General features: G+C 39.1%; 1 protein-coding gene across 1 annotated transcript; it reads right to left on the bottom strand.

The window, feature by feature from the left end:
• Nucleotides 1-1,729: 1,729 nt before the first annotated feature.
• Nucleotides 1,730-9,164, bottom strand: LOC146365640 (potassium channel subfamily K member 17-like). Its single transcript, XM_084915221.1, has 5 exons — nucleotides 8,880-9,164; nucleotides 7,147-7,261; nucleotides 4,169-4,335; nucleotides 3,903-4,071; nucleotides 1,730-2,486 (listed from the first exon to the last, which is right to left on the bottom strand). The coding sequence occupies exons 1-5, from the start codon at nucleotides 9,093-9,095 to the stop codon at nucleotides 2,224-2,226; spliced, it is 930 nt and encodes a 309-aa protein (XP_084771347.1). The 5' UTR covers nucleotides 9,096-9,164; the 3' UTR covers nucleotides 1,730-2,223.
• Nucleotides 9,165-15,728: the final 6,564 nt, after the last annotated feature.

Genomic DNA, 15,728 nt, shown 5'->3' with positions numbered 1-15,728 from the left:
AACCTGATACCATCTGATAATAACATTACATAACAACTGGTTCTCAGATGCGAACATATGTGGGCTGAATTTCAAAAGGCACCAGGACCAGCAATGGGAAGAAAGAAGTAAGTTAGGACTGGGGACAAAAACTCACTCTGGAAATGAACTTAAACTAATCTCAACTGTATGACACTAAAAATAAAAACTGATGATCTAACATGAAGCTGTCATAACTCTGGCTCCAAGTTTGGGGCCCAACTATTTTTGATTTTTCCTTGCAGAAAAAAAAATCACTGCCTCCTCATCTGGGGGTTTTCTCACTTTCCCTCAGATATTTTTCCTTTTTCCATCACCTCCATCCTTCACCTTTAATGCCAACACTTTTCCACGCATTCAGTTTTCCTCTCCACCATCTGTCTTTCTCATTTTCTCCTCCTCAGTGCTGACTTTGTATGTGAACATTAGGATACTGACCGATACTGTATGCTGTGCTATGGCAGCATAGAAAGCATGAAAGGAAGTGAGGAAACCAATGTGTTTTGGTTTGTTTGCCTTTAATTTGGCAGTAATTTCTCTCCGCACTTTGTATTTGTTGCTTTGTTTCTGTTTTTAACAGCCAGTTTGTACACTATTGGTACAGCGGCGCCACCTAGTGGACATAGACATAGATGTGACTTGCACCCATACTCATGTTTCGTCTTTCTAATCACTTTTATTTCCATTTAAAATTTAATGAAGTAAAGACAAGATGTGAAGGAGAATTTATGAAGAACGCAGTTCAGAGAATCTGACAGAACTTTCACAAATTTCCTAAATTATACAGACATATGTCCGCTGTGGTGAAACTACAATACCCTGAAGATGGACTACAAAACCTTACCGTGCTGTTTCATGCAGGTCTTACAAACATTTCATAATTAAGGTTGCAACTTTACAGAAAAAGGAATAATTTTTCTGAATAGCTGCTCATGTTGTCCATTCATGTTGCCCTTCCTAATGGAAAGGTTATCCAAAGCAACTCCTGCTTTCATAAAGGCCTCCTGTTAGTAAAGTCTAAAGTTACTGAATGTCTGTAACTAAATCATGGTGACCCTTAATTTTACTCTGATTAGCAATCTTAATTTACAGAATTGAAATAAAATAAATTAGTTTTCTTCACCTATGTAATGGATGAATCTGTCCAGCTTTTATTATCCCTACTGATATTTCAGGGTAAATCAAACTCAGTGAGGAAACTTCCTAAGCTAGACTGACTATTTGAACCTTGCCCAGATCCCAAGAGGTAGACTGAAATGTGACATATCTAAGACTAAATTCATGCAATGAACCATGCCCGTTGCAGGTTTTGCATTTAACAGTAAGGAAGATTATATTTTATTTAAATGCAACTTTCCCATCTCTCTCCCTCAGTAAATAAACACATTAAGGATCTAAAGAAGCTAAAGCTTTTTGTTACGATCTGTTTGTATTTTTATATTCCCTTTGACCATCCAGGCAGCTGTTAAAACTGATGGTAACTCTTACTTCCTCTTAATTCCACAGTATAGAAATTGACTGCAGCTGCAAAAAACAAACAAACAAACAAAAAGGATTTTATTGTAATTAACAGCATCGATCACTTGTCTGAATGCACTATGAGGCGGTTGTTGGAGGGACTTCTGTTCTAAGAGTAGAATAACTGTGAACCTCAGCAGTTAGAGCAGTCTGACAGACAATAAGGAAAAGCAGAGCAGGTCCCTTTTAATAAATATTTTTAATTTGGTTTGGAAGTGTTAAAACAATACTTAAGACAAAAACTTTTTACACCTTGACAAATGAAATAAAATTTCCTTCTCTTGCTCTTCTGTAAGGCCAGTTAATTTACTTTACTGTATTTTATAACCTAGGAAATTCCACCACCTCTTAAAATATGCTGAATAATAATAATCCCCAGGCCTCTGTGGGCCATGGAGTCCCTATACCATGCAAAGTAGATCATTTTAAAAGACTGTGGCTTTGACTACAGCCAAGCTGGTGCCACTGAGTCGGTAAATGACTTGTGGTCAGCTGATTAAGTATAGGAAACAGGCTGACTGTCCTGTCTACTAGACCACAGTGCGTGAATGCTGCTGTTACATAAACCTGACTCAACAAAAATGAGCCAATAGTTTAGTGGCAGTTACGGAGAAAATGTCTAAAACTGACAAACAATAACTCAGGCACGTATCAAATCACCACAGACAGATGTAGGCAACTCTATAACTAGGTGGACTCAGTAACTGGAGGCTGGGTGATCTCGTCTTCCTCCTCCATCTGTGTCTCTGGGTTTTTATCAGCTGTACCGCCTGCCTCATCCCCCTGCTGATTATCATTCTTTTTGAACTGCTTTTTAAAGTAGTTGTTGAGCCGCTCCAGGATTTCGATTGAGTGGTTGATAACCAGCGCCAGCCAGGCCATGCCAAAGAAGATCCACGAGGCTATGAGGACGCTGTACCAATTTGGGTAATATTTGTCTGGATTGCTATCTGGAAAGAAGAAAGGATTTGGGGATTTTACAAGATAAAATTCAGTTTGAGTCGAGTATACAAAACAGATGTGATCAGAATGCGATCATTTCTAAAACGTGGCTTATACTTTTATACACCACTGAACCCCTTTTCCTAAATCACTTCTTAGAAGTCCTCTTCTAACTTCCTCCTAAACAATCTCCCTGGATTCCAGAGAAAAGAATCAACTTGCATAGATGCAAATTTGATAAGCAGGGTGAAAGGTGAGCAAAGCGTGCTAAAGTTTCTAAACGTAAAATGGGACCCAGAGCTTTCACCTATCAGAATCTTCTCCTGTGTATTAAGTATCCAGAAACTCTATTCAGTTTTAATATTAAACTCAGATTTTTTTTCAATAAACCTTACAGTTAGAGCCCGAAACCATCCGTCAACTATTCTTTTATAGGCTCAGACTGATGCATGACTTAATGTGATTCACAGAGTTCTTCTTCTCTCACTTGTTTTCATTTCCAATGTGTTTATACACTACTAGGACATGCCAGTACATTTTTGTTGTTTGTCTTCCCGTTAAAAGGGAAAATTTAGAGTACTCAAGTTGGCTTTATAGTGATAGTTTTTAAAAGCATTAGCTAACTCCTTAGCAAATGATAGTTGAAGTGGTCAGTTGCAATATTGATCCTGGACCATAATTATTATGTTGATGTCTGAACAACACCATGTTGGTGTGTCTCATATCCCCGTGTTGATGTTGTCCCACATCATCCTAATAGTATTTGGGTTACGGTTCACTATTAACACATATACTATATGTATTATCTGTCATCCACTTTGTATTGGTAATTTCTTAGAGTGACTGGTTTAGCCAATGAATGAGTTCGAGACTTCCTGTTCTGGACAGCGAATGCAGATGACATTTTTTTAGAACTGGAAAGTATAAAGACATTTTACTGGTTATCCGAGGCATTTAGGCAAATACCATTCCATTTTTATCTGTGCACAAACAAAACCTGCTCAAACAGGCTCAAACTGATTAGTCAGTAAAACATGGACTGCAAACAGGAACCCAGAAGCTCCAAGTACCAAAGATCTGGTTCCTTGCCAACAAGAATTCTGAATATACATGTACAGAATTAATGAAATGATATCTGTGAATGTTGATAAAAATTATAGAGTAACAGCTTTGTTAAAATTATAGGCGGGAGTTAGAGACCCAGTGTTAATCAGCAGTGCTGAATGATTTTAAAGTCAGGCCACTCTGACTCTAAAGTTAATATTTACTCTCTGCACAAGTTTGCCTATGATTTTACCATCAATGTCAATGTGTTAAAAGCTGTTTTAGTACTCATCTACACCACAGCACTTCTTTTTTCATGCTGTTTCTTGACTCGATTGGTATCACGTTTGTTCTAAACAAAAAACACAATTCTGCTTTACCTGCAACAAAATCTCCAAAGCCAATGGTGCTGAGGCTGATGAAGCAGTAGTAGATGGCCTCTGCATGTGTCCAGCCCTCTTGCTCCTTGAACACAATCATGGGCATGATGAAGAAAAGAGCCACTCCGCAGATGTAACATACAAAGTGGATGAAAAAGCGGGTACATGTCTGCAGCAAGACATGGGAAAGTGAAGCAGTGTTAGTCATCCTCTAAAGAATAATCGCTCCTTTTGAAAAGGTTTATCTAAAATCAGGACATCCTTACTTTTCGACTAGTCTTTTTCTCGAAGAAGTCTGAGATGTTCCTCTCTATGGCTAGGATGTACTTGCCCACTCTGTTGAGAACCACAATGTTGAGTGGTATACCGAAGAGCGCAAAGAACACGCAGAAGATCTGGCCACCTGTAGTGCTGGGACACATGTTCCCATAACCTGAAAAACTTTAAACTGTTACTGTGGTCGAAGGAGAATGGTACTATGGAGGAGTGTACTGCATTGTTTAAAGAAAACCTTTAAAGTTATAGTGTTCAAAATATCACAATTAGATGTCTGTAGATCGCAGTCAACTGAATTCCTTTTTCTCCCTCTACCTGCAAGTGCATATCCGTAGCTACGGGGGCTACTGTACCTCATAAAGGCATGTTTCTACTGCTATCTTTGTTAAAAAAAAAAAAAAACAACATTTTTTGTGCACACTATATTTTAACATATTTAAATAACACTTACACAAACTAATACAGTCAAATATTTTAAATATTTTTTTGGTATTTTAGGTTTCATTGGTAGTGAGTGCACTCAGATAACAAAGTGACTCTAGACCAGATCTGCCCGGGAGTTTTCTCTAAGTTGTCGGGCCACTTTTTACCTCAGCTGTCAATGCCGGGTGAGATGCTCAACTATTTACACGATAAGAGGCTATAAAACTTTGCGAAAGGAGTCCAAAATGAGTCAGTAAAGTTAACGTCTGCCCAATGAAAGCGATACTAAAATGGTAAGTAAATGGCCTGTATTTGTATAGTGCTTTACTAATCCCTAAGGACCCCAAAGCGCTTTACACATTCAGTCATCCACCCATTCACACACTGGTGATGGCAAGCTACATTGTAGCCACAGCCACCCTGGGGCGCACTGACAGAGGCGAGGCTGCCGGACACTGGCGCCACCGGGCCCTCTGACCACCACCAGTAGGCAACGGGTGAAGTGTCTTGCCCAAGGACACAAAAACCAAGACTGTCCGAGCCGGGGCTCGAACTGGCAACCTTCCGATTACAAGATGAGCTGCCAACTCTTGAGCCACGATCGACAACTTTTCTGTTGTTAAGCTGTTAGCTGCAGTGAAGCCGTCTTTGACATAGATCTTACATTGTTGTACTCTGACACTTCATGAATAAACTCTCATACAATGTGACAATGTAATCGATCTGTTTCTCAGAGAGAAAGTGCCTATAATATTAGCAGGAATAACATTAGCTTGCAACCAGTTGTTGTTATTGTTTAGTGGGCTTCTTGTCAGCTGTCTGGAAATCAGACAGTCACATGCTAAATCTGCTGACAATAAGTAACAGCGAGAATTTCAAGAATGAATGCGCACATGTAAGCAGGCTGTCATGTATTGGAGCCCTGGATGAGGATGACATTTTACCAAGATATTGGTAGCACTGTCTCTTTCCTTCACATTTTTACTTCTTTGGTGAAGAGGACCCCTTCACTTTTCTTTATTTTTACTAATTTCTACACTGTAGATACATACTGAAGACATCAACTATATGAAGCAAGATGGAATTATGTATTATGACAGAAGTGATAAAAACGGATAGATAGATTATATTAAAAACTCATATGGCAAGAACCAATAAGCTAAGTAAAGAGGAACCACTGTCCATTATTAAGAACTGCAGTTGCAAAAACCATAAGCGCTACGATGAAACTGGCTCACATGAGGTTAGCCCCAGGAAAGGAAGACCAAGAGCCACCTCTGCTACTGAGGATAAATTCATCTGAGTCACCAGCCTCAGAAATCACAAGTTAACAGCCCAGATAAATGCCACATAGAGTTCCAGTAGCAGACACATCTCTACATCAACTGTTCAGAGAAGACTGTGCAAAACAGGCCTGTATGGTCAAATAGCTGCAAACAAACCACTACTAAGGAAAAGTAAAGAGCAGAAGAGATTTGTCTGGGCCAAGAAACACAAGGAACGGATATTAGACTCGATCGTGGCTCAAGAGTTGGGAGTTCGCCTTGTAATCGGAAGGTTGCTGGTTCGAGCCCCGGCTTGGACAGTCTCGGTTGTTATGTCCTTGGGCAAGACACTTCACCCGTTGCCTACTGGTGGTGGTCAGAGGTGGCACCAGTGTTCGGCAGCCTCGCCTCTGTCAGTGCGCCCCAGGGTGGCTGTGGCTACAATGTAGCTTGCCATCACCAGTGTGAATGTGGGTGTGACTGGGTGTGTAAAGCGCTTTGGGGTCCTTAGGGACTAGTAAAGCGCTGTACAAATACAGGCCATTGGACCAGTGGACATCTGTGCTTTGGTCTGATGAGTCCAAATTTGAGATACTTGGTTCCACCCGCCGTGTCTTTGTGCGACACAGAAAAGGTGAAGCATGGAGGAGGAGGGGTGATGGTGCTTTGCTGGTAACACTGTTGGGGATTTATTCAAAATTAAGGGCACACTGAACCAGCATGGCTACCACAGCATCCTGGAGCAACATGCCATCCGATATGGTTTGCGTTTAGTTGGACCATCACTCATGTTTAAACAGGACAATGACCCCAAAACATCTCTGGGCTGTTTAAGGGCTATTTGACTAAGAAGGAGAGAGATGGAGTGCTGCACCAGATGGCCTGGCTTCCACAGTCACCTGACCTAAACCCAATTGAGATGGTTTGGGATGAGATTAACTGCAGAGTGAAGGCAAAAGGGCCAAGACGTTCTCAGCATCTCTGGAAACTCTTTCAAGGCTGTTGGAAAAGCATTTCAGGTGACTACCTCATGAAACTCATTGAGAGAATGCCAAGAGTGAGCAAAGCAGTAACCAAAGTAAAGGGCAACCATTTTGAAGAATCTAAAATATCAAACATGTTTTGAATCTTTTCATACTTTTTTGTTTACTACATAAGTTTTTAGCCTTCAGTGAGAATCTACAATGGAGATAGTCATGAAAATAAAGGAAAAACATTTAACATTTAAATGAGAATGGGAAAAAATATATATATGGTTGTTCCCTTCCCTCATAGCTGACCTATAGTTGTGACCACAGTGGCAGCAAACACAGCTGAGCTGGTGAATTTCCAGAAGCCGTCTGCCGTGTAGTTGCTTTTCAAACTCAGGCCCACCTTTGATGTGTCTTTAACAACCTGAAAAACAAATTAACAATAATAGAAGTAACAACTATAATAAAAATAATAATGCCCACATTTTTATCTTGGTTTTCACTAGTTCTTGACCTGACAGGAACATTTCCCATAAGACCTTATGAGTCACAATTACATAACTGCTTTGCATACTGGTCCGCCTTGTTAAAGAGGTATTGAAACACAATGACCTTGCTATCAGACAGAAAGCAGCAGAAGGTAAATCAATAAGAAAAAAAGTTAAAATTAAGATAAAGTTAAAAAAAAAGATATGAAATGCAATATATATATATATTTATGGCAAGAAAGGAATAAAAACATTAGCAACTAAAAACAATCAACAAACCAACTTTACAAGCTGTCCGCATTTGCTTTGACACAATGCAAATCAAAGCAGCTTACATCAACAGGCAGAAAATTTCAGCCATTTATTACATTGTGATTACCATTTCTACTCTTACATGCAGTATAATATTCATTTTTGAGGACGACTTTCTACCTTTAAATTAAGTTTATGAGTTTCATGGGAAATTGAGTATAAAATCTGGTCACATGTCACAGGCAAAGCAAGTGCAGCTGGGAATGTCTGAAGGAGCTGCTATTTGCATGTAAGCTTGTTTTCCTTGTCACATGAAAACAAGTTTATAACTCAGGCTCATTTTCACCTGTTTTGACCCATTACTGTTGCCAGTCACTTAAATAATTTACTGAAGGTATAAAAGACTGAGCACATAAACATCCTGCACATCTATTTTGAATGTACTTTTTCTAATTACCCTCTTCAAAATGTAGGTAATTAAACTTTCACCACCAGGGGGCAGCGTTTTACCAATGTGTGCTCAGTTTGATGGTACAAACGTTTTAATAGCTCTAATAATATTTTATCATACCTATACAATTTTCCTTACCCATGACAGCAATTGTAAAACATTGCAATTAACTATAGATAACAATGACTTTTATCCATACAGGAGTAAAATAAAAATCAAACAAACAAAAAAACATGAACAAAATATAATTATTACATATAGTTACAGTGTATTGATTAGTGTAAAATTACCACAAATTACCGTCAAATTATTGTAACAAAAAACATAAAAATTTGTTGAAGTAAATTAACAAATTTATGGTAGGAAACATTTTCAAAGTTCATAAACAACACATATCAATATATAGTAAGCCACCTTAAGCATATATTTATATCTAATCACTGGATATTAAATTGGTTAGTAAGTCATTTATTAAATAATAAGTTCCAAAAAGCAAACTGTAATAAATTAGTTCCTTCTGTCAATGTATAAATATATAAATGCATGTAGTAACACTTATTTCTCGACCCAATAAGCTCAACAGTGCCAGACTCCAGAATGCCCTTCCTGTAAATTCATAGTGATCCAGACAGATTAAAAAACATTCATAACTTTAACATATGCTTTCAATGTTCCACAATGGTGGACTGTCTCCATAAAGGAATATAAAAATGCAAAATCATTATGGTTGTGGTTAAGATGTAAATACAGTGGTAGAGACAGCTGCAGAAAAGGTCTATCAAAACGCGCAATCATAAATTGCAGATATGTATAGAAACAGTTTGTTTCATTTCCACATTTTTGTTTCTCACCTGAGCTACGGCCTCCAGGCCAGCTTGGTTGAGACATGGGTATGTGCTAAGGAGCCTTTCTTTTTTTTCAAGCAAGTAGCTGACGTCCTTCTTTCCGAGGTCCCCCTCCAACTTCCAGAAAACCACCCCACCGATCAGCACATATGCCACATAAACAAAGCCGAGCAGAAGAATGGAGGGGATCTGCATCAGACTTAACTTTTCCTTTACTCCCATCTTGGCAAATGTCTCAACCTATGCAGCCGGGGACAGACACTGCTCAGGCTTTACCTGCTTTTGGCTTCTCGTGCTGCATTGCAGGCAAATGAACCTCCACCTGTGCTACTGTTTCAATCACACCAGGCCTGCCATGCAAATCCAGAAGGACAAAATAAGAAAAGGCACATGACAAAATCTTAATCTTAGCATTTCAGACCAAGTATGTAGAATTTGCTGATTCATTCTTTTTACCTTAATATTACAGAGAATGGCACAAATATGATAGTTCAAGGTTGTGTGCTTGTATGGCTGTATTTCAACATGTATTTAATAAAACTACGGTAATTTTACGATGGGGGGGGTTTCAACACCATGCTTTTATTAGAATACATCAAATTTAGCAAAGATACAATAATGGATTTATTTAAATCTACTTAAGCTCTCACAGTGCATTAAAAATAGTTTAAAAATTGGACATTAAATTCTGCAGTCATCTAAAGCCTTTCCACCTGAAAAGTGAAGACGTCATAAAACTGACAAAAACTGCAGTTCCTTTAATGGCCTCTTGAAGCTGTCTTCAATCCCCATAGACTCCCATGCTAAATTCTCAGTTCACTTCAATTCAGTTTTATTTATACAGTGCCACATCACAACAACAAACACCTCAAGGCACTTCAGATTGTAAGGTAGACCCTACAATACAGAGAAAACACCAACAATCATTTGGCCCCCTATGAGCAAGCACATTGGCAAATGTGGGGAGGAAAATCTCCCTTTTTAACAGGAAGAAACCTCAGTCAGAACCAGACTCAGGGAGGGGTGGCCATCGGCCGCGACTGGTTGGCGTGAGAGTAGGAAGACTGGATAAAAGACATGCTGTGGAAGAGAGCCAGAGATTAATAACAAGTATAATTCAAGGCAGGCAGGTCTGTTAACACATAGTGAGAAAGGTGGCTAAAGAAGAAATACTCAATGCATCATAGAAACCCCCCAGCAGCCTACGCCTATTGCAGCATAACCAAGGGAGGATTCAGGGTCAGCACCTAACTATATGCTTTAGCAAAAAGGAAAGTTTAAACTTAATCTTAAAAGTAGAGATAGTGTCTGTCTCCTGAATCCAAACTGGAAGCTGGTTCCATAAAAGAGGGGCCTGAAAACTGAAGGCTCTGCCTCCCATTCTACTTTTTATTACTCTAGGAACAACAGGTAAGCCTGCAGTACAAGAGCTAAGTGCTCTAGTGGGGTGATATACTATAAGGTAATTAAGTTAAGATGGGGCCTCTATGTTTAAGACCTTTATGTGAGGAGCAGGACTTTGGATTCAGTCCTACTTATTTCTTTAATATGTGCATTGAAGGACATATCCTGGTCAAAAATGACTCAAAGGTTCCTCACAGTGATACTGGAGGCCAAGGTAATGCCATCCAGTGTAAGAATCTGGTTAGATACCATATTTCTAAGATTTTCAGGGCCAAGTACAATAACATCAGTTTTTTCTGAATTTAGAAGTAGAAAATTAGAGGTCATCCAGGTCTTTATGTCTTTAAGACATTCCTGCAGTTTAACTAATTGGTGTGTGTTCTCTGGCTTCATGGATAGATAAAGTTGGGTGTCATCTGCAAAGCAGTGAAAACATATGCTATGCCTTCTTCCCACTTTGGAAGAAAATTTACCACGGTTGCTGGTATCTCTAGCTTCACGTCTCAGAACAGAATCACCAATTACGAGAGTTTGATCCCCGGCACGTGTGGTGCTGAGTGAAAAACGCGGTTAGACACATAGACACCAACAGGTTGGTGGTGTACCAGGGGTTTCTGTTTAAGACTACGCTTCCTCCTTGCCGTCAGTCAGCCATCCTGCTTCCCCGGCTGCTCGGGACAGTCTGTCGGGGGTCAGCTAGCGGGGCCTACGCTACCTTCTGCCTTAACGGCTACAGGGGCCTGGCTAGCTACGAGTTTTTCAACGGTGCGAAGTCGAGTCTCCAATTCAGTGAACCTGGCCTCCAGAGCTGCAGATAGGCTACATTTATTACAAGTATCGAGGCCGATGATTAACTAAACATCTGACACAATGAGCAGAAGAAGAGAAAGGTGAAGAGGCCATGTTGTTAACGAGTCGGCTATGAGCTAAGGTAAGCTAGCGAAACCCTAAAGACCAGTGAGTGAATATTGTCAACATTATTTTGCGAGTGAATACACAGAGTGTGCTGCTAATTAAGCACGTGGAAATTACACCATGAAATAAGAAGTTATCTGTAAGTTTTTTAATTAAATTGCTACACAAAAATACAACTATGTGCTGAAACAGGAAGTGATACTCTACCGCAGAGAGTGACCAAGTGCTGACAGTGCCACCATGCGTGGGGGGGGTGATCATAGCTTATTTCTACGATCGATTCGATTCAGATTCACAAGGTCCCGGTTCAATTCCATTTGAATCGGGGAAATTTTGCCCCAGACAGTCAGAAATATTATAATTCTGATCATTTATCAGGACATATCCATATTTTTATATCTATAAAAAGAAAGCTGACGCTTGTGAGACTTTATCAAAGGTGTATGCATCACATCAGATGTCTTTGTGTCAAAGTAACTGAGCATAAAACACAGAAAAACATGGAGATTTTCCTGGCCTGGCTTTTTATAGCAGATAACCACCTTAAAATTTTCTGCAGTAACATTACCTGATGCTGCTGAAGTAAAGCAGAGCAAAGTTACAGAGGTTTAATTAGAGACACAACTAATCATTTTGCAATTTCATATAATTTTAAAAAGTTTGCATTTCTTCAGTATTAAACAGCAGAAATTAGACTTTTTTTTTGTCGGAAGTGAGTTTAAAAAAAAAAAGCGTCCGACAGCGCTGTACATAACGGTAGACTGGTGGGTAATAAGCAAGCGAATAATGCAGAAAACAGAGATTTGACATGGGAAACTGTTCTTTTAGTACGCTGAGAGGGAGAGAGAGAGAGCTGTGCATGAAGTGTGATTTTTTTTTTTTTTTTTTTTTATCGTGGTGGAAGCAAAACATCAAAAGTAAGAGGGAATTCACGACGATGTTTACAGTGGGATGCAAAAGTTCGGGCAACCTTGTTAATAGTCATTATTTTTCCTGTATAAATAGTTGATTGTTACAATAAAAAATGTCAGTTAAATATGTCATATAGGAGACACACACAGTGATATTTGAGAAGTGAAATGAAGTTGATTGGATTTACAGAAAGTGTGCAATAATTGTTTAAACAAAATCAGGCAGGTGCATAAATTTGGAAAATAATGACTATTAACAAGGTTGCCCAAACTTATGCATCCCACTGTATGTGAAGCAAAATGTGAAGAGTAGTTTAGATCTTCTTTTGCTGCTGGTTCAATCAATTTTGGTTGGAGAGAGACAACCCTACAGCTTCAGAATCTAGCACAAAAAAAGACGTAAACACAAATGCGGACCCGCCGCCGCATCAGAATCAGTGAGCTGTTGGCTTTCACCCGTCTGCGTGTCTGATGCGTCGTCGGGTCTGCGCTTTGTGTTTACTCTTTGTGCAGATTCCAGGTACATGCTCTCATTTACTGTCTTAGCTGTTTGGTGGTTGTCGAAATTTTGTGAGGTTTAACCTGAGATTCTGTTTCAGGCAAAATAAATTTGATTCAGGATTTTAATGAATCGATATCGCGTCATTCAAGCTAGAATCGATTTTAATTGGAAAATCAATAATTAAAACCCACCCCTAATGAGGATGGCTCTCCAAACTTAAATTTAAATTAAACATTATCTTTAGGTGCACTGCGGGTGACTATAGCCGCTATCTGTCTACAAGGCTTCCGCTCAGCTAACTGGAGTCTCTGAACTGGATCTCCAATCACTGTTTGTGCTGTTGGAGCCTTTTTTAAAACTAATTATCTCACAACCACTTACCGCTTAACCATAAGCGCTTATCCAAAAAGTCTATGCTCCAGTTGTGTTGAACGAAATTCCAGGATTTTGTCAGTCCATTACCTGATACTTACTAATACTAATACTAAGCATGTTTGTACAGCATGGAAAAAACACCTTATGTTTGTACTTTCAGATCCATGGCCGCAGGTACATAAAATCAAGCACCTAGCCATCTGCCTTTAATTTCTTTGCTCTTTTCTTTTACAATCAACTGTAAATGGCATTATTGCAAATTGGAAATTTAGAGAAAATCAACAAAACAAAAAACAAAATAGAAACTCAGTCACATAGTTACAGACCAGACGTTAATTTACAGAGCAGATCAATACATAAATTGGGCACTGGGAGCATCATCTCATAGTTCTTCATTGCCAAGCAGCTCCTGTAGCTGTAATGTGTAGGTGGCCAGGTAATTTTGTTCATATATGTGATTGTTGGGGTTTTCTCTGTATTATTGTAGGGGTTTACCTTACAATATAAAGCGCCTTGAGGCTACTGTTGTTGTGATTTGGCGCTATATGAATTGAATTGAATTCAGTTGGGTTGAATAGTGTGTATGTGTTTGTACCCAGTCTATGGATGCAGCTTGCCAGCCAAGCTATTGGCAGATAAGTTAGCACCACCCGATCGTGTGATCGTGGCTCAAGAGTTGGGAGTTGCCTTGTAATCGGAAGGTTGCTGGTTCGAGCCCCGGCTGGGACAGTTTCGGTCGTTGTGTCCTTGGGCGAGACCCTTCACCCGTTGCCTACTGGTGGTGGTCAGAGGGCCCGGTGGCGCCAGTGTCCGGCAGCCTCACCTCTGTCAGTGCGCCCCAGGGTGACTGTGGCTACAATGTAGCTTGCCATCACCAGTGTGTGAATGTGTGCGTGAATGGGTGGATGACTGGATGTGTAAAGCGCTTTGGGGTCCTTAGGGACTAGTAAAGTGCTATATAAATACAGGCCATTTACCAGGCCATTTTACCCTCTCATTTAGATAATCACACACCAGGGGTGTTGTGTGCTTCCGCTATTTATATGAAGTCTATGGTAGGGACATGTCTTTGATAATATCTCATTTTCAGTAAAGGCTCAGCAGACTCTGTGCTGATAAGCTGTCATTTATTTCCATGTACCAAACCTAAAACTTACAGTTTCTCTGTGTTTGATAAGCTCTGAAAACAAGCTTGTTTATGTAAACATTTAACATTGAAGTAGTTAAATAGTCATCCATTTTCTTATTTATTGCCCCCCCCCCCCAAAAAAAAAAAAACCATGCTAAAATATAGTTTTAATTCCACAAATTCATGACAAATCTCACACAGCATCATGTTAAGACTGTGCTCATGACATTTAGAACTTCATGGATGTGTTCAACCAGGATAAGAACTTACACAGTTGCTCATCAGTATGAATCATTAATACTAATTAAACATTTAGAAAAAAGTGAGCTTGAAAACACTGAAAAACTGTTAAATAAAACACAGGTAGTGTAGTCATACGCTTCACATACTCAGATATATATATATATATATATATATATATATATATATATATATATATATATATATATATATGGATTTAAAACGAACTAAAAAGTGGGACCGGTGAAAGCCATCCTCCTTTTTTTTTTTTTTTACAGCTCACTTCACCATTTTGATTATTGTGTTTGTCTAAGATAGCCCTCTGCATTCAATTCACCTGAATTTTCCATCACTACACAAATGCAGACGTGCTCTCAGAGAAACACACACACACAAGAGTTAATAAAAAACACAAACGTGTAGCAGAAAACATGATTTCCGCCTGAGTAAACACATTCTCTACTAGATCATCTAAGAAAATGTTGAAATAATGTTTACAAAACAAGAAAGGCTCTAATGCTGAGAGGCAGCTCATTATGGCAGCACCTTTAATTGTTTTATGACTAACACTGAAAAAGTTGATCTTCTTAACTTGTGTTTCTGAAGAATGGCTACATTTTATTTTGCAAGTCACATACTTACATTTGTTTTATTTTTTAATGGCAGTCAGTTCTTGGAGAACCATTACCAACCAATCACACTGGTGGTACTCCTGAAGATTTCAGAGCTGAAGCTAAGTAGAGCGCTAATAGGAGGGATGTTAACCTATACTGATACCAACACGGGGAACAACATGGGCAAAAATGTGAGCTGACCCAGTAGGGACTTGGGAGCTACCATGAGTGCAGTATGAAATATCATGGCATTGTTACCACATTCACACTGCCACTAGTGTTTTACAGCATGAATGTTCCCCTCAGGTTGGACCCATCAGTGCAGAGTTCTGGAAGAACATCCCAAGTATTGTGAGGGAGGAAATGTGACAAAAACAACCTGAACTGTGTGCAAGAACACCTGCACAATCTTAAGATACCAACTGACTCACTTGTCAGATTTTCCATTAAGTTAAATGATTTTGACAAACTGGAGGAGATCACGAAATAAAGGGGAAAAGGGAAATGAGAAGATCTAAAATCTGTCAAGAGGTGCATGAGAAAATAGTGCTGAATGGGAGATTGGCCACATTTAAATGAAGTGAGGCTTTTGATTTTTTTCCCCCCTTCTGTCAACCTGTTCTCATAACTTTCTGAGCACACTTTGTATATAATATGTAAAACATTTTGCTCTCAGTGAGAATAATTAGAATTAATTAGAACAGTGTTATTTGTGTGAACTGTTTGCATTTTATAACAGTTCAACGCAAATATTTAAAGCACCGA

The sequence above is a fragment of the Perissodus microlepis genome, chromosome 19, assembly GCF_051167445.1.
Source record: "Perissodus microlepis isolate ML-2025 ecotype Zambia chromosome 19, ASM5116744v1, whole genome shotgun sequence".
In the NCBI taxonomy this organism is placed as follows: Eukaryota; Metazoa; Chordata; class Actinopteri; order Cichliformes; family Cichlidae; genus Perissodus; species Perissodus microlepis.
Note: the sequence above shows the minus strand (reverse complement) of the source record. Positions and strands in the feature narration are given on the sequence as shown.

Bases quoted from the DNA above. Each gene is read 5' to 3' on its own strand.
- LOC146365640 (XM_084915221.1), bottom strand. From the start codon at position 9,095: ATGGGAGTAAAGGAAAAGTTAAGTCTGATGCAGATCCCCTCCATTCTT. The intron at 4,072-4,168 runs GTAAGGATGTCC...GTCTTGCTGCAG, and splicing joins AGAAAAAGACTAGTCGAAAA to ACATGTACCCGCTTTTTCAT. The intron at 2,487-3,902 runs GTAAAGCAGAAT...TCTTCTTTCCAG, and splicing joins CTTTGGAGATTTTGTTGCAG to ATAGCAATCCAGACAAATAT.